The sequence below is a fragment of the Anser cygnoides genome, chromosome 22 (assembly GCF_040182565.1).
Source record: "Anser cygnoides isolate HZ-2024a breed goose chromosome 22, Taihu_goose_T2T_genome, whole genome shotgun sequence".
NCBI classification, from domain to species: Eukaryota; Metazoa; Chordata; class Aves; order Anseriformes; family Anatidae; genus Anser; species Anser cygnoides.
Genome location: NC_089894.1, coordinates 6,731,552 through 6,755,347, shown reverse-complemented (window position 1 = coordinate 6,755,347; position 23,796 = coordinate 6,731,552). Strand labels below are relative to the sequence as shown.

General features: G+C 63.1%; 3 protein-coding genes across 6 annotated transcripts; all 3 read left to right on the top strand.

The window, feature by feature from the left end:
• Positions 1-1,245: 1,245 nt before the first annotated feature.
• Positions 1,246-12,684, top strand: LOC106048001 (amine oxidase [copper-containing] 3-like). 4 transcript variants are annotated; one of them, XM_048051861.2, is made up of 4 exons: positions 1,246-2,040; positions 11,239-11,524; positions 11,716-11,845; positions 12,079-12,684. In XM_048051861.2, exons 2-4 carry the CDS (start codon positions 11,268-11,270, stop codon positions 12,361-12,363), a joined length of 672 nt encoding a protein of 223 aa, XP_047907818.1. In that variant the 5' UTR covers positions 1,246-2,040; positions 11,239-11,267; the 3' UTR covers positions 12,364-12,684. The 4 variants fall into 4 exon arrangements, with proteins under 4 accessions (XP_047907818.1, XP_066837887.1, XP_047907816.1 ...); XM_066981786.1 differs by lacking the exon at positions 1,246-2,040 and adding an exon at positions 2,096-6,095; XM_048051859.2 differs by lacking the exon at positions 1,246-2,040 and adding an exon at positions 6,159-10,265.
• Positions 12,685-12,959: 275 nt separating this feature from the next.
• LOC106048002 (amine oxidase [copper-containing] 3-like) lies at positions 12,960-16,878 on the top strand. The gene is made up of 4 exons (XM_048051858.2): positions 12,960-14,779; positions 14,983-15,268; positions 15,915-16,044; positions 16,186-16,878. Exons 1-4 carry the CDS (start codon positions 13,210-13,212, stop codon positions 16,483-16,485), a joined length of 2,286 nt encoding a protein of 761 aa, XP_047907815.2. The 5' UTR covers positions 12,960-13,209; the 3' UTR covers positions 16,486-16,878.
• A 145-nt stretch (positions 16,879-17,023) lies between these two features.
• G6PC1 (glucose-6-phosphatase catalytic subunit 1) lies at positions 17,024-23,583 on the top strand. Its single transcript, XM_048051842.2, has 5 exons — positions 17,024-20,511; positions 21,296-21,405; positions 21,952-22,060; positions 22,212-22,327; positions 22,595-23,583. The coding sequence occupies exons 1-5, from the start codon at positions 20,282-20,284 to the stop codon at positions 23,104-23,106; spliced, it is 1,077 nt and encodes a 358-aa protein (XP_047907799.2). The 5' UTR covers positions 17,024-20,281; the 3' UTR covers positions 23,107-23,583.
• Positions 23,584-23,796: the final 213 nt, after the last annotated feature.

The following is a 23,796-nucleotide window of genomic DNA, read 5'->3' as shown; positions in this document are numbered from 1 at the left end:
CTAGTTGTGTTAACTTCCTTGTAACAACAGTGACAAATGGAATGAACTTCTTCCCCTTCTTTTTTTTTCTTTTTTTTTTTTACTTCGTTTTTGTTTCCTCTGCTTCCACATCTAAGAGCCATGTTGTCTCTTGCTGGTTTCCCAGGGATTTGCCCGGAGTGCGGAGGGCCGCTGGCCCTTTCTAGACTCTTCTGTTGTTGTTTGTAGTAAGTCAACTCTTAGTCTTCCCGCTAATAAATATTCAGTAACAAACCAACTGCGTTCCGGCTGCTGTCTGGGAGCAGCACTTCCCCTTGTGTTTCTTTGTATCGATTCCTTTTGATTTGTCGGGCTCTCTTTGCCAGAGGAAAGTATGTAAACTTTTACCATGTCAAGAAATTAAAATGAGGTACTTTGAATTCTTTTAAGCTAGCCCCTCGTCTGTGATACCGAGCTCTTACACACGCTGTGCCACGTCAGTGTCTGTTCTCAGCCCTGCCTTCCTCCCGTCCGTTCGCTCCCTCCGTGCGTTCTCATGCCTCATTTTGACCGTTGTATGCTGCCGTGTGTTGCTCTGTAGGTCCTTCCTATCCCTTTAGCGTGCCTTACGTTAGGCCCGGGGACCTGGGGTTGCTGCGATCGCTCCCGTTCTTGCCCTGCGTGCCGCGCTCGGGCCGTGTCGGGTCACACGGAGATTTGCGTGACGTTGCTCGGAGAGCAGCAGCGGGGCTGCGCCCGCGTCCCCGCTGTGTGTGGGGCAGGCACCCGAGTGCCTCACCTGGTACCTGCCACGCTCACCTGCTGCCGAAGGAAACTCCTCTCCCTAATCTCCGTGGGCCAAAGCGTCCCCTGCTCCGCTCAGAGGAATGCCCTTGCTCTCGCTGCCTCATCCCCCGGCATGTTGCGTTCCCCTGGCACCCTTCTGCCAGCTGCCGGTGTCCAGCCCCCGCTGTGACCCGGAGGCTCGGTCCCTCCCCGGTTTGGGTGCCGCTAGGTGGGGCCCGCGGTCAGCCCGAGGAGCTGCGGGTGGCCCGGTGAGCCCTGGCCTGGCCACCTCGAAATCTCCCTGCTCGGAGCAGGAGCAGCAGCAGCAGCCTGTGGACGGCCGCTTCCCGCCTCACGGTGCTTCCTGTGGTCGTGGGCAAATCCTGCTGCTCAGGGAAAGGGGGGGAACGGAGCTGAAAACGCCGGTCCCTGGGGCTGGGGGGGCTGCAGCCGGAGCTGGAGGGGCTGCTGTGGGCAGGACTCGGCGCGGCGCAGCAGCAGGGGGAAATGAAGGAAGGGGGCACGCAGGAGCCCCCCATTCAGCGAGGGATGGAGCGCCCAGGGCTGCTGTGCTGGGTGTTGGCAGGGAGCAACCTCCATACTCCATCCGCGGGAGCAGGGGAGGGTTTCTCCTCTGGGATCTTCGCCCCTCGCTGCGGAGGTCTCCGCTCTGCCCTCCAGGAGCGGCGGCGGCAGCACGCTGTCGGGGCTCCGCTTCAGCTTGCGGAGACATCGCAGCCTGTGTTTGCAGCGCAGGTTAAAGCTTTGGAAGGAGAATAAAAGCACAGCGGTGGTGTGCAGACACAAACAGTGCAGCCAGCGTGAGTAAGGGCCAAGCAATTTCCACCAGAACACTTTGCACGAGCTGAGCGAACGAGATGAGAGGGGGAGCGTGCCGGGGGCTGAGGGCTGGCTCGGCGTCAGCTTCGCGCTCACGTCAGGAGAACCGGCAAAGGATTTTCTCTACTGTACTCCTTACCCAGCTGCATGGCAGCCGCTGACTCAGAGTTTCCCTGAGCCGAAGGCTGCCTGTCTCCGCTTTTGGTTCCCATAAATTTCGGGGACTATTTTTTGCCGCCTCCACCTTTCTGCGTGAGCGAAGCGCGGCGAGCTCGCCGCCGCCGCCGTGGTTTGTTGGGGAGGTGCGGGCAGCTCACCAAATTGAAGCTGTGCTAATGGCAGCACCTAAATAAACAGCAAAATAAGCAGCCAAAATAAACAGCAGGAGGATGGAAATGCTCCGTGTTAGGTGCGGGACAGCGTGACGGGGCAGTCAGACTGGTGAGCTGAGTCGAGGTATGTGCACCAAACAGGTCGTAAACAAGTTGCGCTGCCGGTGGTGAGACGTGTAATTTATAAAATTCTAGGTTTGCTGTAAGTCGCCTCGGGTTTCTCCTGGAGAAGGTGCACGAGCAGCTCCCGTGTGGCCCTTAAAGATCCCCCGCTGGCTTTTCATCCCGTAGTGTCGATGCAGGTTTCGTGGCTCTGCGGGCTCAGTGAACTGCTCGGCTTCCTGAGCTTGCTGCTGCGACGGATTCGGGGCTCTCGTGTTTATTCTGCAGCAGAGCCTCCAGAAAGCGCGGGCTGATTCTTGTAATAGACTTTAAAAAAAGCCTTCAGCTTGAAAATAGCGTTAAATAACGTGCTATTAGACGTGAGACCCATGGCAGAGGCAGCACAGGGAGCTTCGTTCGTGCCAGCTGTACCCTGCGGCCCTGGGCTGCGTGCTGCGGACTCGTTCGTCACGGGGACGTCATTGCAGGTTGGGGCTTCTGTGCTTTTGTTGCCTTCCAAACACCCGGCGTGCACAGAAATAAGCGTTCCCACACTTTATTTTCAGCCATCTGACAGGCAAGCTGCAGGGCTGAGTTGTGATTTGCGGGGCAGCGTAAGGCCTGTGGAGCTTATCCAGTTCTCTTAAACTACGGCTGTGCTGCTCGGAAAATGACAGGCTGTAATTGCAGCGTATGCCTCGACTTTTAGGGCCTTGGGATGCAAACCCAAGAGGCAAAGTCTAAAGTAAATTAGCTGTTCTTTTGTGCTTCAAGGAAACGTGGACGTGGTGCGTGCAGCCTCCGGGGTTTGTGCAGCAGTCCCAGCTCGGTGGTACCCCTGAAATGGGGCACCGTGCTCTAGGCTTGCACCAGAAGGGAATTCTTCTTTCAGCCCTAACTCCAAGTAACCCTCAAAGCCTTGTTGACCTCATGGGTTGGAAGGCTGACTTGGAAATCGACGCTTGTGTGCTCAATCCGGGGCTGCTCAGGCATCTCCTGCCATCAGAGGCCGGCGGAAAGTCGGTGAGAGCAGAGCAAAGCTGAAACCTGTCGCGTTCTGCGTAGCCGAGGGCTTTTTATCACCTGTCCTGTCTCTTCCCATTGCTCGTGTCCGTGTTGCAGAGCGATCCCTTCTCCGGCCCCGTGAAAGGACTGCCGTGGCTCCGGGGGCTCTGCTGGTGCACCAGCGGCCGAGCAGAGGCGTAGTCGCGCTGACGCAGAGCGGCCGTGCTTCTCCCCTGCCTGCACAGCTGCAGCTGAGGCTAAAGAAGGCTGAGAGCTGCCCGTGGTGGTGAGGATGATGGAGCGTGTCCCAAAGCCACGGGGCTTTCCGCCTGCCAGCGTGGTATCTGGTAAGCGAGGCCGAGGAGAGGCTGAGCCCAGGGCAAAGCCCCGCGGCGGAGGAAGGACGCGAGGCAGAGCTGCGGGCTGGAGGAGGGCCCGTCTCCCACCAGGAAACTCTGACAGGGGAGGAAGGGAAGGCTAGGGTGAGGCGAGGTGAGGCTGGCAGCCGGAGTGGAAACGTTGGGTCGAATCTCCAGCCTTGGTTCTCTTGGATTCGTCGTGCTTCTCGGCACCAGCTCGGGGGCAGGCGGGGGTTGTGGTGCGTCTCGTCTGCCCCCAGCAGCCGCGGTCCTGCTCGGTCCTTCCCGGCCGAGGGTTTTTGGTGATGCTCCGAGAGCAGCAGCGGCTGAGGGCGGCTCTCGCTACCTCTGGGAGGCTGTCCTGGAGGAACAAGGTTGGCCTTGTCCTCGAGGGAGCTTCTCTGAAGCTGCGCCTCGGTTTGTGTTCGAATTTGAGGCAGAGGCGAAAGCTGCTTGATCTCGTTTCAGTGGAATTCGGGGGGATTAATTAGTTAAGGGCTGCTCAGAGGTGCAAACTAAGGGCTAGTTGTTCGCAGCGCCTTGGGACCTGAATCTCGTCCTGAACTACATCTCTCCGTGCCTGCCAAAGTTTTCCTACTACTACACAGATGGATGTGTTCTCAGCAGAGGCTTCCACGTGGAAGATTCAAAAAAGTAAAACAAAAAGCACCTCCAAGCTTGAAATGGTGCTGCCAGGGGGAACGTTTACAAGGAAGCAGCCCGGTAAACAAGGAAATTCGGTGAGTTGCAAAGAAGTGAAATTTGCAGCGTGGCACCAATTCCCAGCCTGTGAGAGGCTCGCAGTGGTCCCAGCCACCTCGGGCTGCCTGCAGGATCCTCGCTTTTACAAGCAGCTTCAGGAGGCTGGGCTGGACTGAAAAAGCAACAGAATGATGTGAAGCTCGTCTGAGTCACTGACCCTGCATCTCCACTGGTTCTTTCAGGGCACTGCTCTTGGAGGAACTCAGGGCAGGCTGCAGCTGAGTGAGGTCTGCCCTTTCTGGTCACAACGAATTTCAGATCTCCTCCCCTCGCCTCTCCCAGCCTTTTGTGCTCTCCGTGCTAATCCATCCAGTGCAGCGTTAAACTGACGGAGGCAGCAGTTAGAAACCCTGCTCGGGAAGAGCCTGAGGACCAGCAGCAGGCATGCACATGAAAACCGCGCTCGTCCTCCTCGTGCTGGCTTTTGCCACGATCTTCGCCCTGGTCTGCGTGCTGCTGACCAGGGGACGGGCCCCCGGCACCTGCCAGCACCAGCCCCCGGAGCCCGAGGTCCCGGAGGACGGCCGCAGCCTGGTCTTTGCCGATCTGACGCCCGAGGAGCTGGCGCAGGTGGTGCGGTACCTGCAGGGCAGCCTCGGGGTGCCGCTGGTGGACGCCTCGCGTGCCAAACCCTCCGACAACTGCATCGCCTCCGTGGACGTGCAGCTCCCTGCCAAGGCGGAGGTGCTGCGGTTCCTGGATGGAGGGGGGGCTCGCCCGCCCCGGGAGGCGCTGGCCGTGCTGTACTTCGGGGACCAGGCGGACCCCAACGTCACCGAGTACGTGGTGGGGCCTCTGCCGGTGCCGACGTATCACCGGGACGTCACGGTGCAGAAGTACGGGGGGAAGGTGCCGTACCACCGCAGACCGACGCTGGCTGTTGAGTACCAACAGATCGCAGGGTTCTTCAAGAGCCAGGTGTTCCCTGCGGCTCCGTCTTTCATGCGTCAGGTGATGGAGTACGACGGGACCAGCCTGGCAGCGGTGACTGCTGCTCCCCGTGGCTTCCAGTCTGGAGATCGGGCCACCTGGTACGTCTTGTTCCAGAACGTGAGCGGGTTCTTCCTGCACCCCGTGGGGCTGGAGGTGCTGGTGGACCACGGCAGCCTGGACATCGGCCAGTGGGCGGTCAGCAGGGTCTTCTACAACGGGCAGTACTACAGGGACATGGCTCAGCTGGAGAGCGCCTACGTGCAGGGCCGCATCAGCGTGGAGAAGGTGAGGAAAGCGCCGCCGGACGGGGACTTCTCGTCCATGAGACCCCGAGCGCCTTGGGCTGCGATGTTCCCCTTGCAGTACGAGCCCCAGGGTCCCCGCTACAGCCTGAGGAAGAACCACGTCGCCTTCCAGGCGTGGAGCTTCGCCTTCGGGATGAGCGTGAAGACGGGCCTGCGGCTGTTTGACATCCGATACAAGGGGGAGAGGGTCGTCTACGAGCTGAGCGTGCAGGAGGCGCTGTCGGTGTACGGCTCCAACTGCCCCGGGGGGATGTCGACGCGGTACATGGACGGGAGCTTCGGCATCGGGCGCTACAGCTCCCCGCTGGTGCGCGGGGTCGACTGCCCCTATTTAGCGAGTTACGTGGACGTGCACTATCTCGCTCATTCCCAGGACATCAGAACGATTAAGAATGCCCTCTGCGTCTTCGAGCAGAACCTGGGCTCCCCTCTGCGGCGCCACTTCTCCAACCTGCAGTCTCTCTACTACGGCGGGCTGGTCAACTCCGCGCTGGTCCTGCGCTCCATCACAACCGTGGGCAACTACGATTATGTCTGGGACTTCATCTTCTACCAGAACGGGGCCATCGAGGCCAAAGTCCAGGCCACGGGGTACACGAGCTCATCCTTTTTCCATGGGGATGGTCTGCGGTACGGCAATAGGGTCGGGGAGCACACGCTGGGGACGATTCACACCCATTCCGTCAACTATAAGGTGGACTTGGATGTGGGAGGTAGGTCTGGGTCTTCCTCTAACTCCTGCCGTTACAGTGGTAAACCCCAGAGCTTTTTGGGGGGATTGCCTCCTGGTCCGTGGAGTCCCTCCTAACTGACATCTGATCTCTGCTTTTTCGCTCTCTCAACCTCTTACTTCACTGCAAAGTTATTTTTCTATGTGTTAAATAGTCTGTCCAGGTCATGGAGTTGGAGGCAGAGGGAGTTGTCTGGGAGCTCTGTGTTCAGCTCGGGGAAAGCATGGAAAGGCAGCGGCTGCCAAACGTTTGAGTTTCCTTGAGGCCTCACGTCTGGCACGGGGTGTGTTGCCATAAGCGTGGCCAGACAGACGGGGCAGACGCGGCGCTGTCTGCAGGAGTGGAGGTGTGAGCCGCTCCTGCAACGCCTGGCGCTGCTTTGGGACTTTCCTTACAACAACTCGGAAAAGTCCTGCCCGTGCCTCCTCTGCCCGGCGCGCGGCAGGGTGGCAGCACCGCGGGGCTGACCTCTGGCAGCTCGGTCCCTGCCTCCCTTTTGAGGAAACCCTCCTCAGTTGGATCCTGAGCCTCCAGCTGCGAAGCTGTTGCAGAGAGACGGAGAAATCCCCGCTCCTCCATGTGGGCAGGGCTTTTGACAGCGGGTCCCTGCAGGAGCAGCTCTCTGCTGCAGCCGAGGGCGAAACGGCCACGCTGGGATGCGCGGGCTGGATGCACGGGGTTTATTTCCCCTCCGGGACTGATCCAGAACCCGCAGCTCAGGACAGTGCAGGGGCAGCACTGGGTGCAGCAGGCAACGACTGGCGGTGTTGGGTGTCTGTCGCCGAAACCTGCTCCTGTAAAAGGTGGAGGAGAAAACCTGCAAGGCCACCGGCGGGTCGGGGGCTGCGTCTGTGCCCGCTGGAGAAGAAATGCGGCTCCTCTCAGCCCTGCTGGGCACGGGGCTGGTGGCCGGGAGCTGCAGGTGACACCGGGTCAGGAGTGGCACGCGTCCTCTGCGTGCAACGGGGTCGTGCCCCCCTGTCCCCAGGATTTGTGTGGCCTTGAGAAATGCTGTGGCTGTCATCCGTGGCCGAAAGCAGGGCTGACACCGGTGCCCTTCCTGTAAACAGGGCTCACAAACGTGCTAAAACAGAGTTCCTGCGTGGTGGCAAGGTCCGAAGCTGTGGCTGCTGTGTCCCTGCTTTTCCCCGCTTTGTTTACAGACCCAGAGCCCTGGCTGGAAAGCTCTGGAGAATTGTGTCAGCCCCAGCCTTGGTCCACTTGGCGAGGGAAAGGGAGAGCTTGTCCCGAGCACCGGGGTTAGAAGCAACGTGTGGTGCTCGAGAGGAGTCCTCGCAACCCCAAACCCTGTAAAGCAAATCTGGAGCGGGGCACAGCAGAGCCTCTCCGGCACAGGTTCCTCGCATTGCAGGGGAAACGGGCAAGTGTGCCCTCGCTGGAAGTGAGACAAACCAGAAGCTCCTAAATTAATGCTGTGGCGGAAAATTGGTGCAGAGCTGTAGTGGTTTCAGCCCCTGCCCTGTGCCTCGAGCTCGGTCCCTACCAGTCAGCCATGACGAGGACTGTGGTGGCCGGGTGAGCTGTCCTCGGCTCTCCCTAACGTGGGGCTGCCCTCGCAGGAGCTTTCGGCACCCCCCTGGCTGCAGGGGGTCTGGCAGAGGAGGGGGCTGCGTCCCCCAGGTGTGCACACAGAAGGGCACAGCCTTCCTCTTCAGGCCCTTTTGAGTCCCTGCCGGCTCCTGCCCCAGGGTCCTGGTGGGGGCCGTGGGCTGGGATGGGGGGAGAGGGGCTGGAGGGGGCTGGATCAGTCCTGTGAGCTGCCCGTCCTCATGAGCCCCTCCGCCCGCAGCTGGTACTGCTTGCGGTTACTGCTGGGGTTTGGCAAACGCCGCCTGATCTCACCAGGGAGCTTCCTCCCATCTCAGCCCTTCTGCCAGCGCCAGAACTGGAGGAGCCAGGTCCCTTCCCTTAGGGCGAGGAAGGACTCGGAGGCGACAGGGAGAGGAGCTGTGGCGGTGCTGGGGAGCCGGGGGCTCTTGGGCTCTCCTGGAGCACCAGGCAGGACCAGCTCACGCGGTGCCCGTGTTGCAGAAGGAGCCGACCCGGCTGAGCCAGCCCCGTGGCATCGCCGTGCTCCCCATCCCGTACCCACAGCCCTCGCAGTCCCCACCGAGCTCCTTGGTCCAGCACGGGACGAGGCAGGCAGGAGGGGCGCTGGATCTGGGCAGCTCGTGCTTCAGGCTGGGTGCTGGCCCCATCGGGTGCGTGCCGGATCCACGGAGCATCCGTGAGATGGGACAGGGCGTCCCGGGAGATGCCCTGGGATGAGCAAACGCCCCGGTGCTGCCCTGCAGCAGGGAAACCGCCGGGTAACCCGGGGCGGGAGTCGGGCGCCAGCTGCCCAGCTCGGTGCGCCCGGGGTGGGGAGGGAACAGGCAGAACTGGCTGGGAGCTGGGAGCTGCGCGCGGAGTCGCCGGTGAGCTCCAGGTTTCCTCCCCACATCGGAAGCGACGCCTTCACGCCCACGGCCGGTGACTGAATTAAGAGCTTGGGCTGCAGGTGAGGGACGCAGTCTGGACGCCGCAGCCGAGCCCCGTGCGCTGTCTCGACGCTCGGAGAGATGAACCCCAGGCTCCCCTACGTCCTCCTGTTCGGGGCGGCGGTGGTCATCTTCATTCTCTCCTGCATGCTGCTGAGCAGAGGGAGGCGATCGCCCGGCTGTGAGTCCCAGCCCCGCAGCGCGGAGAAGACGGGGTCCAGGAGCCAGAGCCTGGTCTTTGCCGATCTGACGCCCGAGGAGCTGGCGCAGGTGGTGCGGTACCTGCAGGGCAGCCTCGGGGTGCCGCTGGTGGACGCCTCGCGTGCCAAACCCTCCGACAACTGCATCGCCTCCGTGGACGTGCAGCTCCCTGCCAAGGCAGAGGTGCTGCAATTCCTGGATGGAGGGGGGGCTCGCCCGCCCCGGGAGGCGCTGGCTGTGCTCCATTTTGGCAACCAGGCAAACCCCAACGTCACCGAGTACGTGGTGGGGCCTCTGCCGGTGCCAACGTATCACCGGGACGTCACGGTGCAGAAGTACCGGAGGAGGGTTCCGTACCACCGCAGACCGATGCTGGGCAGTGAGTACGAGCAGGTGGGAGCCTTCCTGAAGGTGGTGGCGTTCGCTGCAGCCCCCACCTTCCTACAAGAAGTGTTTGACTATGACGGCACCAACGTGGCGTTTCAAAGCACGGCTCCTCACGGGTTCAGGTCCGGGGACCGCAAGTCGTGGTTCGTCGTCTTCCAGAACGTGAGCGGGTTCTTCCTGCACCCCGTGGGGCTGGAGGTGCTGGTGGACCACGGCAGCCTGGACATCGGCCAGTGGGCGGTCAGCAGGGTCTTCTACAACGGGCAGTACTACAGGGACATGGCTCAGCTGGAGAGCGCCTACGTGCAGGGCCGCATCAGCGTGGAGAAGGTGAGGAAAGCGCCGCCGGACGGGGACTTCTCGTCCATGAGACCCCGAGCGCCTTGGGCTGCGATGTTCCCCTTGCAGTACGAGCCCCAGGGTCCCCGCTACAGCCTGAGGAAGAACCACGTCGCCTTCCAGGCGTGGAGCTTCGCCTTCGGGATGAGCGTGAAGACGGGCCTGCGGCTGTTTGACATCCGATACAAGGGGGAGAGGGTCGTCTACGAGCTGAGCGTGCAGGAGGCGCTGTCGGTGTACGGCTCCAACTGCCCCGGGGGGATGTCGACGCGGTACATGGACGGGAGCTTCGGCATCGGGCGCTACAGCTCCCCGCTGGTGCGCGGGGTCGACTGCCCCTATTTAGCGAGTTACGTGGACGTGCACTATCTCGCTCATTCCCAGGACATCAGAACGATTAAAAATGCCCTCTGCGTCTTCGAGCAGAACCTGGGCTCCCCGCTGCGGCGCCACTTCTCCAACCTGCAGTCTCTCTACTACGGCGGGCTGGTCAACTCCGCGCTGGTCCTGCGCTCCATCACGTCTCTGGGCAACCACGACTACGTGTGGGACTTCATCTTCTACCAGAACGGGGCCATCGAGGCCAAAGTCCAGGCCACGGGGTACCCGAGTTCGTCCTTTCTCCATGGGGATGGTCTGCGGTACGGCAATAGGGTCTGGGAGCACACGCTGGGGACGATACGAACCCATTCCATCAACTATAAGGTGGACTTGGATGTGGGAGGTAGGTCTGGGTCTTGTCTCTGCTTTGTGCCCTCCACGAATGCTTATCGGCTCTCCAAACTCTGTGTTTTGTGGGCCTTACATAGGTTTTTCTTTCCACGCATGGGGCAGGGCGATGTGCTCCCATAGAGCTGCGGAGGTCGGGGCCTTCCCCCTTTAGGATGAGTTTTTTCTTTTTAAACAGAAATACTCAAAAAGTGGGGTGTGGATTGCGAAACCCTAAACACAGAAAAAGGGCATGTGAATTCTCAGACTGTGGCTGCTTGTTGCTGGAAGGGGAGGCGTGGAGTTCAAAGTCTCGTTCGCATCAGAAAGAGGATGAAAACGAGCACCGTGGTGGCTGTGCATGGGTCCTCTTTGGCAGGTTCTGGCACTGACCTCAAGTGCAGGTCCCAAGGCTCTGGTCCAAGTTTTTTTGGGGGTTGGAGGCTCGGCTGGAGGCCAGCAGAGGTTTGCTGCTGGGGTCCGTGCACAGGGCCCCTCTGCCAGCACCGTGCTGGCCCTCGAGCTCTCTCAGCCAGCTCTCTGCCATCCCGTCCCCGTTTATCTGCCTCTCCCATTGCTCCGAGCCCCTGGCTGACGCATCCCCTTTGTGGACAGACCAGAGCTGCTCCACTTTTCTGATGTGCAAATGCGCTCGGAGCCTGTGCTCCTCCTGGCGCGTCCTCGCAGGATGCGTGCTGATGAGCAGAAACAGCGCCCGGGCCATCAGGCGCATGGGCTAATTAAGCTGGGCTCTCACAGGGAAGCAAACTGGTTCTTCTGCCCATCGAGGTTTCCTTCTTCTGGTCCCCAGGGACGGCACTGCATGCCACAGAGTGGTGTTGCCTGGGTTAGGCAGACGTAGACGATAAGTAAAGGCACGCAGCGTGCCGCTGGGGAGCGGTGCTTGGAGCCTGGGGTGCAGGAGGGGAGGATGGGGGGAGCGGGCTCTGGCTGCAGGGAAGTTCCTCAGCCACTTTGTGTCCTCGTAGGGGTGAAGAACTCCCTGGTGGCTCACGACATGGCGTTCGAGATGGCGCGGGCTCCCTGGAACCCTGAGCAGCAGATCGAGCGGCCGCGGCTCACCAAGAGAGTCCTGGACACGGAGGACCAGGCGGCTTTCCGGCTCCAGTCCAAGATACCCAGATACATCTACTTCGCGGCCAACAGCAAAAACAAGTGGGGCCACCAGCGGGGTTACAGGATCCAGATCGTCAGCTTTGCAGGGGACCACGTCCCCGAAGCCAGCTCCATGGAGAGGGCCATCAGCTGGGCAAGGTCAGGATGCTGCGATGGTGGCACCAGGTTCTCCAAGATGCCTCCAGCATCTGGCTGGGGAGGCATCACGGGCATGCTCCCCGTGGAGAGGGATGGGGCAGAGGCTCCCCAGGGTTGGGGTTGCTGCAGAGGACCAGCCTGGTGCTCTGCAGGCTCTGGGGAGCCAGTCTCATCCGCGTCCTTGTCCTCAGGTACAAGCTGGCTGTCACCAGGAGGAAGGAAGAGGAGCCCACCAGCACCAGCATCTACAACCAGAACGACCCCTGGACGCCCACCGTAGCCTTCGCCGACTTCATCGACAACGAAACCATCACCAACGAGGTGAGCGGGGTCTGGGGCCGTGGTGCCCACCGTGGGGCTGAGCAGGAGCTGGAGCTGCTGGTTCTGGCCGTGCGTTGTCCGTGCATTGCCCGTGGGCTCAGCTGGGACAGCAGCAGCTCCGGGGAGGGGGTGTGAGCGCCTGTGGGCTGTGGGTGCCCACTAAGGCTCCCTCTGTGGTCCAGGCACAGCTTTCAGTCCAAAATAACCAGGGTGATGTAACTCCTCCTGCCTAGGACCTGGTGGCCTGGATAACTGCTGGCTTCCTCCACATCCCACACTCGGAGGACATTCCCAACACCGCCACGGTGGGGAACTCGGTCGGCTTTCTCCTGCGCCCCTACAACTACTACGACCTGGACCCCTCCATATACTCGCACGACGGCATCTTTTTCACCAGTGAGCAGGACTTCACGGCGTGCGAGGTCAACCCTATCGCGTGCCTGCCCAAAACAGCCTCCTGCTTGCCCAACTTCCCCCCGTTCACCTACGACGGATTCAAAAATACAAGCAGGCTTTAATGTTCCGGGAGCCACGAGGCTGACCAACCTGTTAGGGATTTTCAGTTTTTTTGAGTGAAGTGGATTTTTTTTTCCAGTTGTAACTTCACTTTTTATAGTTGCTTTTAATTTAGTGCTCGGCGCAAGGGGAGCGTAATTGTCCTGGCGCGCTGCCAGGCGGCAGCCTGATTTATCTCCATTAATTGCTGAATCCGGGTCTGTTTTGGGGATGGGGCGGGGGGGGGAAGCGAGAAAATCCTGTTCCTCTGCTGTAGCAGTGAACCCCATGTAGTGTCTATCTCAGGTTTTAAAAACAAAATGAAAAGATGCGGTGCTATCCATCCTGCCTGTCTCGTTCTTACGGCTTCCAGCAGTGGCTGCTGGGGGGGGACGGATGCTGAAGCTCTGTGGGGCTGGACGGGGGGGGGTCCAGGGCTGGGCACTGGGCTCGGTGCAGGGCAGCAGTGGCCCCGCGGGCTCTGCTGGGGTGTGGAGGGAAGGAGGTGCTGGGAGGAGCTCTGGCTTCTCCCCGCTGTCCAGATCTGTGCTGCCCGAGGGCTGCAGCGTAGCCTGCGGGACGGGACGGGAAGGACGGGTGCAGAAGAATGAGGTTTATTTAAATTTGTGACCCGCCGGGGGAAGCAGAGCCAAGTTGCCTTTTATGGTTCCCAGCAAATCCCAGGCACGTCCGAGAACATCACCCTACGCCCTCCCTGCGAGCTCGTCTGGGCTGTTCCCGGAGCGGAAAAACGGGGAGAAAAAAAACAAACAACCAACCAACCCCACAACCCCACCAGCCCCTGCTGCTGCTGCAGGTCCTGGAGAGTTTCGCGGCTGGAAAGCCCGCCCTGCCCCACTGCAGCAGCCATGAACGTGAAAACGGCGCTCATCCTGCTCCTCCTGGCTCTGGCCACGATCTTCGCCCTGGTCTGCGTGCTGCTGACCAGGGGACGGGCCCCCGGCACCTGCCAGCACCAGCCCCCGGAGCCCGAGGTCCCGGAGGATGGCCGCAGCCTGGTCTTTGCCGATCTGACGCCCGAGGAGCTGGCGCAGGTGGTGCGGTACCTGCAGGGCAGCCTCGGGGTGCCGCTGGTGGATGCCTCGCGTGCCAAACCCTCCGACAACTGCATCGCCTCCGTGGACGTGCAGCTCCCTGCCAAGGCGGAGGTGCTGCGGTTCCTGGATGGAGGGGGGGCTCGCCCGCCCCGGGAGGCGCTGGCCGTGCTGTACTTCGGGGACCAGGCGGACCCCAACGTCACCGAGTACGTGGTGGGGCCTCTGCCGGTGCCGACGTATCACCGGGATGTCACGGTGCAGAAGTACGGGGGGAAGGTGCCGTACCACCGCAGACCTGTTACCGGCGTGGAGTACGTGGCCATCAGCGCCCTCATCCAGCACGAGCTGAGGAAGGCACCGCGCTTCCTCGCCGTGTGCTGCGCCTCCGACGGCACCGACCTGGCCGTGCTCACCACGGCCCCCCGCGGCTTCAAGTCCGGGGACCGCTCCTCCTGGTTCGTCCTCTTCCACGCCGTGGTCGGCACCGGCTACTACGTGCTGCCGATTGGGCTGGAGGTGCTGGTGGAGCACGGGGAGCTCGACGTCTCCCTCTGGTACCTGAGCCAGGTCTTCTACAACGGGCGCTACTTCTCCAGCATGGCGGAGCTGGAGGGCACCTTCGTGGCCGGCTTGCTGGAGGTGATCCAGGTGGAAAAGCCGCAGGATGCCACGGTGATGGGCTCCATGAGACCCCGGCGCCCTCCTGGCGCCCCGGGGCCGCTGCAGTACGAGCCCCAGGGTCCCCGTTACAGCATCAGAGACAACCACGTCACCTTCCAGGGCTGGAGCATCGCCTTCGGCATGAACCCCAACACCGGCCCGCGCCTCTTCGACATCCGTTACCGCAGGGAGAGGATTATCTACGAGCTGAGCCTGCAGGAAGCCCTAGCTCTGTACGGCTCCAACTGCCCCGGAGGCATGTCCACCCGCTACCTCGACGGCAGCTTCGGCATCGGCAGGTTTGCCTATGAGCTGGTCCGGGGCGTCGACTGCCCCTACACGGCCACCTACGTGGACCGGCACTACCTGGCCGAGTCGGACGTCCCCAGGACGAACCAGAACTCGCTGTGCATCTTCGAGCACGACGCCGCCCTCCCTCTGCGGCGCCACTTCTCCGACATGCAGTCCTTGTACTACGGCGGGCTGCGCAAAAGCGTCCTGGTCATCCGCGCCGTCTCCACCCTGATCAACTACGACTACGTCTGGGACTTCATGTTCCACAGCAACGGGGCTGTGGAGGTCCGGGTCCACGCCACCGGCTACATCAGCTCCTCCTTCTTCCACGGCGAAGGCACCAACTACGGCAACAAGGTTGGGCCCCACACGCTGGGGACGATGCACCTCCACCACATCCACTACAAGGTGGACCTGGACATCGACGGTAAGGCTCGACTCGCGCGGTCAAGAGGGTTTTGCCTGTGCTTGGCATGTCTGGGGGCTCCAAAGGTTGAGTTATGGGACACAAAGTGTGTCTTTAGGGGCAAAAGTACTGCCTGTATTCCTGGGATGCAGAGCAGGGCAGCTCCCCGGCTGCGTTTCCTGGTGGGGCCGGAGCTCAAAGGGATTTTCCCTTTTGCTTCGCAGGCCAGCTGAACTCACTGGAGGCCCAGGACATGGGCTACGAGAAGCTGAAGGCCCCCTGGAGCCTGCAGAACAGCCTCGAGCGGCCGTTCCTCCGCCGGGACAGGCTGGAGCGGGAGAATGAGGCGGCGTTCCCCCTCGACGCCCCCCTGCCCCGTTACCTCTCCTTCACCGGCCCTAAGCCCAACCGGTGGGGACACGCGCGCAGCTACCGGCTGCAGGTGGTCAGCTCCCCCGGGAAGCATCTGCCCGACAGCAGCCCCATGGAGAGGGCCGTCAGCTGGGGCAGGTAGGTGTGGGGCTGGGGCAGCAAACGGGGGCACCCAGGCTGCAAACGGCCAGGGGAGGGTGGTTCACGGGGAGCCCTTTTGTCCTGTGACAAGGGAACCCTCTGGTGCCAGCCCCTGCGGGTGCTGAGCCTCTTCCCGGTCACCGCATCCCCATCGTGGTCTCCTCCTCCCCGTGGTCTGCCGAGCGCGGCTGCAAGGAAGGGTTAAACAGCAAAGCTGCCTGTTTCTTGGCTCCGAAAAAAGTCCCTAGAAAAGTTGCTCAACAGCATCCATTCATAACAGTTCCCATGCAGGAATCTGACCCCAGATGAGTTCAGTTTCCAGCGATCACACGTGTTTTCCCCTGCGGGGGCAGCGGGGCTCCCAGAGCAGTGCTGCTACCCCCAGGTCTTGACATCTCCACGTGAGGACAGGATGCTTTTTGGGAAAACGCTTCGTTTAACCGCAGCGTTGGCTCGCGACCGGGGTGAAAAGGAAGGGGGAGGTTGTTTGAGTTAGACCTGGCAGAGGCTGAAGGCGAAGCACCGAGCTGTGCCTCCCAGGGGCAGCAAAGCCCCCGAGGCGCTGGGGCTGCAGCCAGCCCCGGGGTCCCATCCCTGTGTGGCGATGCCTGGGGGCACGGATGAGCCCCCCCTTCTCCCACAGGTACAAGCTGGCCGTCACCAGGAGGAAGGAAGAGGAGCCCACCAGCACCAGCGTCTACAACCAGAACGACCCCTGGACACCCACCGTCGCCTTCGCCAACTTCATCGACAACGAAACCATCACCAACGAGGTGAGGGGAGCTGGGCGCCGTGGGTGCTGCTCCTGGCCAGGCTGAGGCTTCGCCTGCCTGAGGCCAAACCGGGTGGGAATGGGGCTGGGGGCCGGGCTGGGAGGCTCCCGTGCAGCCTGACGGGGTGCTCTGCGTGCCCAGGACCTGGTCGCCTGGATTTCTGTGGGGTTCCTGCACGTCCCCCACGCCGAGGACATCCCCAACACGGTGACCGTGGGGAACAGCGTCGGCTTTTTCCTGAGGCCCTACAACTACTTTGACGAGGACCCCTCGGTGGATTCGCCCGACAGCACCTACTTCAGCAGCGAGCGGGAGGCGGAGGCGTGCGGCACCAACCCCCTCGCCTGCCTGCCCGCGGCCGCCTGCGCCCCACATCTGCCCCCCTTCCGCTACGGGGGCTTCCTCAACATCAGCCTGCCCCCACCGCCCGGCAGGCTCTGATGGGGACGGGGACACCCGCGGGCATGGATGTCCCCCGTCCGGCCATGGGGCTGCGTCCTCGGAGGGGTTTCGGTGACAGAGGGTGCTCGGCCGGCTCACCGGGACCTGCCCTGCTCTCCTCCTCCTCCTCAGGGACGTGGGTGCGGGGCTCCGTCCCACCAAGGTAGGTGGGTGCCCCCTGGGTGATGGAGCCGCTCGGGACCAGGCTGCAGCTGCCCTCTGGGTGCTGTGGTCCTCATTCAGGCACTGCCTTGGGACAGCAGCCCCCAAGGGATGCGTCCGCTGCAGCTCTGGGTGATGCTGGGTGCTCAGCTGCTGCGGCGGTGCTGAGCGATGGGGCCAGGAACTGGGGATGGGGGGGGCAGGAACTGGGGATGGGGGGGCCAGGAACTGGGGATGGGGGCGCCAGGAACTGGGGGTTGGGGGGGGCCAGGACCTGGGGATGGGGGGGCCAGGACCTGGGGATGGGGGGGCCAGGAACTGGGGATGGGGGCGCCAGGAACTGGGGGTTGGGGGGGGCCAGGACCTGGGGATGGGGGAGCCAGGAACTGGGGACAGGGACAGCCAGGAATTGGGGATTGGGGGGGGCCAGGAACTGGGGACGAGGGGGGGGCAGGAACTGGGGATGGGGACAGTGCGCTGGGCTGCACTGGGTGCCCGCAGGGTGAGTGCGCTGCAGGAATCGGAGACGGCTCCAATAAAGAGGCACGCGAGTGCTTTTTCTGACCCAACCCTTGCGTAGCTGCCTCAGTGCCGCTGGTGGCCGGATCCTGGACGTTGCGGTGCCGAGCCGCTCTGCCAGCGCCCACCGGAGAGGGCGAAGGGCCGGGGTCAGGCACGGAGCCCAGCGCCGCCGTGTGAACGTGCACCGGCCGTGCTCTTGGACCCCGTGCACTGGCAGCAGCCTCCGCCGCAAAATATGGGACAAACAAGGGAGTTAATGTGTAACAGCTGTACCGAGGCTGATTAATCGGTCCTGGCCTTGGCTGCTGCCCCGCGCCGTGTGCTCACCCCCCCCGGCGTGGGGACCCTTGCTCCGGTGCCACCGGCGTGTGCACAGCCGCAGCTGCAGGACCCGGGAGCCCGTCCCCGCTGCACCGGGATGGGTTTGGTGAGGACGGTTTGGCTCCGACCCCACTGCCCAGCCCCAGCACGTGGCTGCGGCTGCCAAACGCCGGCTGCTGCATCCCCAGGGGGGGCTCTGTGGGCACCTGCCCTCGCTGTGGGAGCTGCTCGAGGTTGTGCCACGATGGCCTCGAGGAGATTTGATGGCAGCGTGTGTCCGGCAGGGAGCTTGGATAGCACCGGGGCTGAGCTGCTGCGGCACAGGGAAAGGATTTGGGGTGGGAGGGGGTGGCTCTGCATGGCCAGGTGACACCTGGGGACATCCGTCCTGGGGGTGTTGGTGCATTTACACTTGGGGACATCAGTCCTGGGGGTGCCGGGACGGCTGCGGCCGTGCTCCCTGTGTCTGCGGGCGCTGCCTGGACTCTGCCCGCGTGCTGACGCAGGCGACGCCGGCCCCGCTGCTGGCGCTGCGGCGGGCTGGGAAACTTCTGGATGAAACCTTGGCACCGAGGGGCAGCCGGGTGTGATGGGGCGTGCGCTGCGCGTGCACTGCCCGTGTCCGGTGCCTTGGGAGCCACTGGGACACCAAGTCCTGCAGCCAGCTGCTGTCACCGCAGGGCACAAAGGTCCCGGGCTGCCAGCTCATCCCCGGCTTGTTGTGGCTGCAGGGGAGCCGCCGATCCCAGTTCCCGTCCTGGCTCCTGGCCTCTCCCAGCTGCGATCCCAGTTTTTGCTGTCGTGGCGCTTTCCAAGGGGGCTGGCGCATGCTTGTCCCCATCCCCCAGCACCTTTTGCCCTCGTTTTCTGTAGTGAAGCTTTTCAGGGAAAATTTATTACCGACTGTTTCAAAACATGTTTGACGCGGGAGCCAAGCTTGCTGAATTCCTTCGCGCTGGCCAAAAGCTGCTCTCGGCTGAGGACCCTGAAATGAGCTGTTGGGGAATTTGTTTTGCAAGAGCAATCCCATTTCCATGCAAGCTTCTGCTCCATTTGGGAAAGGGAGGCTTTGGTCTCCCCGAGGGCATCGGGATCCTGGGCTGGGAGGATGGTGGCGAGCAGCTCCCCTCTGGTTTGGGGTTTTATTTTCACTGGCTGTGGCTGGGAATCCCCCGCTCAGCAGGAGGGGGGTGACCCCGTGAGCATCGGGGCTCTCCGTGGCCAGCACAGGGAGGCTGCTGCGGGGCTGGACCCTGCCAGCCTGCACCAAAGTGGCCGAGCACGGGGCTGGAGCTGGTCCATGCCCTCATTCCCCTTCCCTGGGAGCACGAGGAAAGCCCCAGCTCCTTGGAGCCGAGGCAAAGCTCCTCGCAGAGCAGCCGCGGTGCTCCCTCACGGCTGCAGCTCTGCTGTGGCATCAGCTCAGCATGAGCATCATTCACAGCTCAGCATCTCACGGCACATCTCCGAACCACTTCGCTGCCGTAAGCGGACTGACGTTTGCCAACGTTTTACCCTTCCTTGGCTTTAGCCAGCACTGTCTGGGCTGTGCTCCCAGGGAGGAGGATGTCGTGTTGGTCACCGTGGGGCAGGCAGGGAGGAGGAGGAGGAGGAGGAGGAGGAGGAGGATGCCCCCCAGGTGCCTCCACTCGCTGCCTGGATGTGACCTCTGCCTTCTGAGGGCCGCAGCGGGGAGCGGTTCAAGGCTCCTGACCCGAACTTTCCCGAGGAGAGAGATAAGTGGTGCGTTTTCACTGGCTGCTAATCATTAACGCCCCGTTGTCTGCTCCTGCCCCCCATGGGCACCCGCACCACACCACCGGGCCGTGTTTTTCTGCGGCAGCGGCCGGGCAGCCAGCACTGGGACACGGGGTTTGTCCCCCTGGGATGTGGGGTTTGTCCCCCTGGGACATGGGGTTTCTCCTGCCAGGCTGACCCCAGTGTCCTGGGCCCCTGCAGCCAGCTCCGTGTTACTCATTCGCTGCTAACTCCCAGGGGGGACGAGGGAGATAAAACTGCCAGCACCGTGAGCCTGGGGTGGAGAGGCCCCGGGCAGGGACCCGGCACGACAAGGGATGTCCTCACCTCCATGACTGTGGATGGGGTCTGGCAGGGCAGGAGGGGTTAACCCAGGGGTGTGCTGGGCAGGATTGCTCCCCATGCCTCATTTGCACAGGTCCTGAAACCCCGCAGGGCTCAGGACAGCATCGCCAGCAGCCAGCACCTCTCCAAGCTTTGCTCTCAGCCTCCAAGGAGCTCCCAAAACAGCTCGGAAAGGTTCCCAACGAGCAGAGACCTGGTTAAGTCGGCCTGGCAGATGCCGTGGCAGCAGGGTGCTTGTGCACCAGGCAGGGGTTTTGGCTCCGGGGATGGGAGCAGCATTTTTCCATCCCTCTGCAGGTGCTTGAGCTTCTGCCCTGCTAAAAGAGTAAATGCTGGGTTCTACTAGGAGCAGTTAAAGTGATTTATTGGGAGCCAGGAGGAGCGGGGGGGGCTGCAGAATCCCACCCCGAGCAGCAGAGGCACCTGGCAGTGCAGAAGGAAGGGGTGGTGAAGGGTTAAGGCACCCGCCGGGCACGCTCCCCGCTGCCTGTTTTTACGTAAGTCCTTCCAAACATGTTTGTAACAACCCCCCGGTGATGCACCTTTGGCAAAAGTGGTTTTGGGTCCAAAGATCGGCGCCGGGACAAGCGACCTGCCGGCAGCAAACACGAGCCCGCAGGGTATAAAACCGCGGCGCGGCGCGGGGCAGCCCGGACCCGCCGGGAGGCAGCTGAGGAGGAGGAGGAGGATGGAGGCCGGCATGAACGTCCTGCACGACGCGGGCATCCAGGCCACGCGCTGGCTGCAGGAGCACTTCCAGGGCTCCCAGGACTGGTTCCTCTTCATCTCCTTCGCCGCCGACCTCAGGAACACTTTTTTCGTCCTTTTTCCTCTCTGGTTCCATTTCTGCGAGCCGGTGGGCATCCGGCTCATCTGGGTGGCCGTGATCGGGGACTGGCTCAACCTCGTCTTCAAGTGGTGAGTAGCCCTGCGCCGCGGCTCCCCCGGGGCGTGCCAGCACAGCTGGGCTCACGTTAACGCGGGGCAGATGCGCACCCAGCCCTGACGTGAGGTCCTGCGGCTCGGCTGCAAGCCTGGCAGTGATGGTTGGCGTTCTCCATCCCCGAGCTTTGCAGCAAAGGCTCTTCCCCCTTCCCCAAAGGCAGGCAGGAATCAGCCGGCTGCAGACAGACACACAGACCCCCCCTGCCATCAGCTAGAGCCCGGCATGGCTCGGTGTCAGCCACGGGACGTGGTGCCGGTGGCACAAGGGGACCAGCGCGGTGCCACCTCTGCTGTGCCATCCGGCGCCTGGCGTTGTGCTGGGGCTTGGGGGCTGCTGTGTCCCCTGTGTCACCCTGTGTCACCCTGCAGGGTGCTCGGGAGCTGCGCTGGGTGCTCTGGTTGGGGCTTGGATGCCCCGGGATGCCCACGCTGGCTGCGTGTGACGGGGCCGGGTGGCTTCCCCCTCTGCTGGCACCATGGGGTGGCTGCTCTCAGCCTGGAAAAGGCACGGGGGGAGCAGACGTCCTCTCCTCAGCACGTTTGCCTGCTCCTGGGAAGTTCTTGCTTCAGGAATAACGGGGACAAGGCCGGGCAGTGCCTGCTGTGAACACCCAGCTGGGTGCTGTGCCCGATGGATGCCCTGGACCCCCTGCGGGTCCTTTGCCCCTTTCAGCTCCCCGCCAGAGCGGGGACCGGAGCCGTGCTGCCTGTTCCAGGACCCGGGCCCACCCCAAACCCCTTTCTCCTTTCTTTTCAGGATCCTGTTTGGGGAGAGACCCTACTGGTGGGTGCACGAGACGGACTACTACAGCAATGCCTCCACCCCAGCCATCCAGCAGTTCCCGCTCACCTGCGAGACCGGCCCCGGTAGGGTCCCCCACCCCAGGGGGGGAGCACGGGGACTCTCTGTCCATGGGACCCAGGGGTCCTGATCACACGGGGTGGGTGTTGGCATGGCTGGGACCGTTATCTCAGCCGTTATCACCGAGCTGCGGGGCCACCGCCTTGCCCTGGTGGGGCGGAGGCAGGGCAGCCCCGGAGCGGAGCGGACCTTTACCCTTGGTGTGCGCAGACGTGGCGGCTCAGCACAAATCCTGCTGGGGCCGTGCTCAGCCGCGTGCCGGCAGCAGCTCCACGGGGAAGGGGCTCACTCGGCCCCACTGCAACCCTGTCGGTATTTTTTTGTCCGTGGTTGCAGCCGGCCTGGGGCTGCAAGTGGCCTCGGCACGAGCCATCGAGGGTGGTCGCTGCCCTCTGCCTTGTCCTGATTGCCGGACAGGACAATCGTGCTCCTCGTGCTGCTCTGGCACCCACCTGGGGATGGGCGCTCGGTGCCACGACCCCGCTGTGTGGGAGCCCCAGGGGACAGCCTGCTCCCAAGGGGGTCTGACCGGGGGCTTCCTTCTCACCCAGGGAGCCCCTCCGGCCACGCCATGGGCGCAGCAGGCGTGTACTACGTGATGGTGACCGCCCTGCTCTCCATCGTGTCGGGCAAGAGGCAGTCGAAGACGCTGAAGTACTGGTAAGCTGTGCGCCCAAACTGGGGGCCGGGCTGGGGCTGCCCCAAAGATGAAAGGGAGGCAGCGGATCCCATATTGGCACGTCTCGGGGGTCCCCGATGGCAGCAGGAGCCGACCCCCCCGGTGCTGACGCAGCCCCTCTGCCCCTTGCAGGGTTTTGTGGACGGCGCTTTGGACGGGCTTCTGGGCGGTCCAGGTCTGCGTCTGTCTGTCCCGAGTCTTCATCGCCGCCCACTTCCCCCACCAGGTCATCGCGGGGGTCTTCTCCGGTGAGTGCGCCCGCTGGGTCCCCTCCGCCCCACAGCAGCCCCCTCCCGGCCCCCCGCCGCGTGCAGCAGAAGAGCTGAGGCTCCGTGCTCGCTGCCCTCCAGGACGAGCCTTTGCCCGTGTCTGGGGGGGCCGTGGGGAGAGGCGGCCAAAGGGCGAGGGGCTGGAGGCTCTCAGGGTGCAGCGGTGGCCGTCGGGGTGCCCTGACCACGCAGGAGCCCCCCCGGAGCCCCCCCAGCTCTGAGCAGCGGTGCCTCCTCTCCCTGCAGGCATGGTGGTGGCCGAGACCTTCCAGCACGTCCGCTCCATCTACCACGCCAGCCTCCGCAGGTACCTGGGCGTCACCACCTTCCTCTTCAGCTTCGCCCTGGGCTTCTACCTGCTGCTGCGGGCGCTCGGCGTGGACTTGCTCTGGACCCTGGAGAAGGCGCAGAGGTGGTGCGCCCACCCCGAGTGGGTCCACATCGACACCACCCCCTTCGCCAGCCTCCTCCGCAACCTGGGCATCCTCTTCGGGCTGGGGCTGGCCCTCAACTCCCACATGTACCTGGAGAGCTGCCGGGGGAAGCAGGGCCGGCAGCTGCCCTTCCGCCTGGGCTGCGCCGCCGCCTCGCTGCTCGTCCTGCACCTCTTCGACGCCTTCAGGCCGCCCTCGCACCTGCAGCTGCTCTTCTACGTCCTCTCCTTCTGCAAGAGCGCCGCCGTGCCCCTGGCCACCGTCGGCCTCATCCCCTACTGCGTCTCCCAGCTCCTGGCCACGCAGGACAAGAAGGGCGTCTAGCGGGGGGGCTGTGGCACGGGTGTCCCCCCAGGTAACGGCGCGGCCGCCCCGGCTCCACGCTGGGGGCAAGGAGCGGACCGTGGGACCGTGGGGTTTGTGCTGGTTTCTCTCCCCATTACGGCTGCGACCCCGTTACGACTCCACCGCTGGTGCCGGCCGTGCCACAGGTGCTGGTGGCACGAGGGACAGGGGTGGCACCGCCGGGAGCAGGGTGCTGCGCGCCCATGGGTGCTCAGGGTCTGCTGGTGAGGCGGCTCTGTCACGGGAACGGGCGGGCTTTGGGGGGGGGGAGCAGGATTTGGAGACAAACATGGGCTTGTGGGAGCCCGCAGGCCTGTAGCCCGTCAGCCCGTGGGCCCCGGTGTTCGGTATTTGCTGCTGCGTGAAGCAGCGTGGGGTTTAGGGGTGTGTGTCTGTGTGTGTGCACGTATACAGAGGGGAAACAAGGGTATTTTATTAAAGCTGGAGGTGTATTTAGCTGGTGAGTTCAGCTGTCTCGTGGGCATTGGGACGGTGCAGGGACCCGCAGGGACCGGGAGGGGGCTGGAGGGAGGACGTCCCTCCTGGGGTGCTGCTCCTGTCCCTGAGAGGCGCGGGTGGAAGCACCAGGAACGGCAGCGCCGGGCTCCCCACGTCCTCCTGCAGCCCGAAATACACCGGCTGGGGAAAGGACAGCCCGGGAGCCCCTCG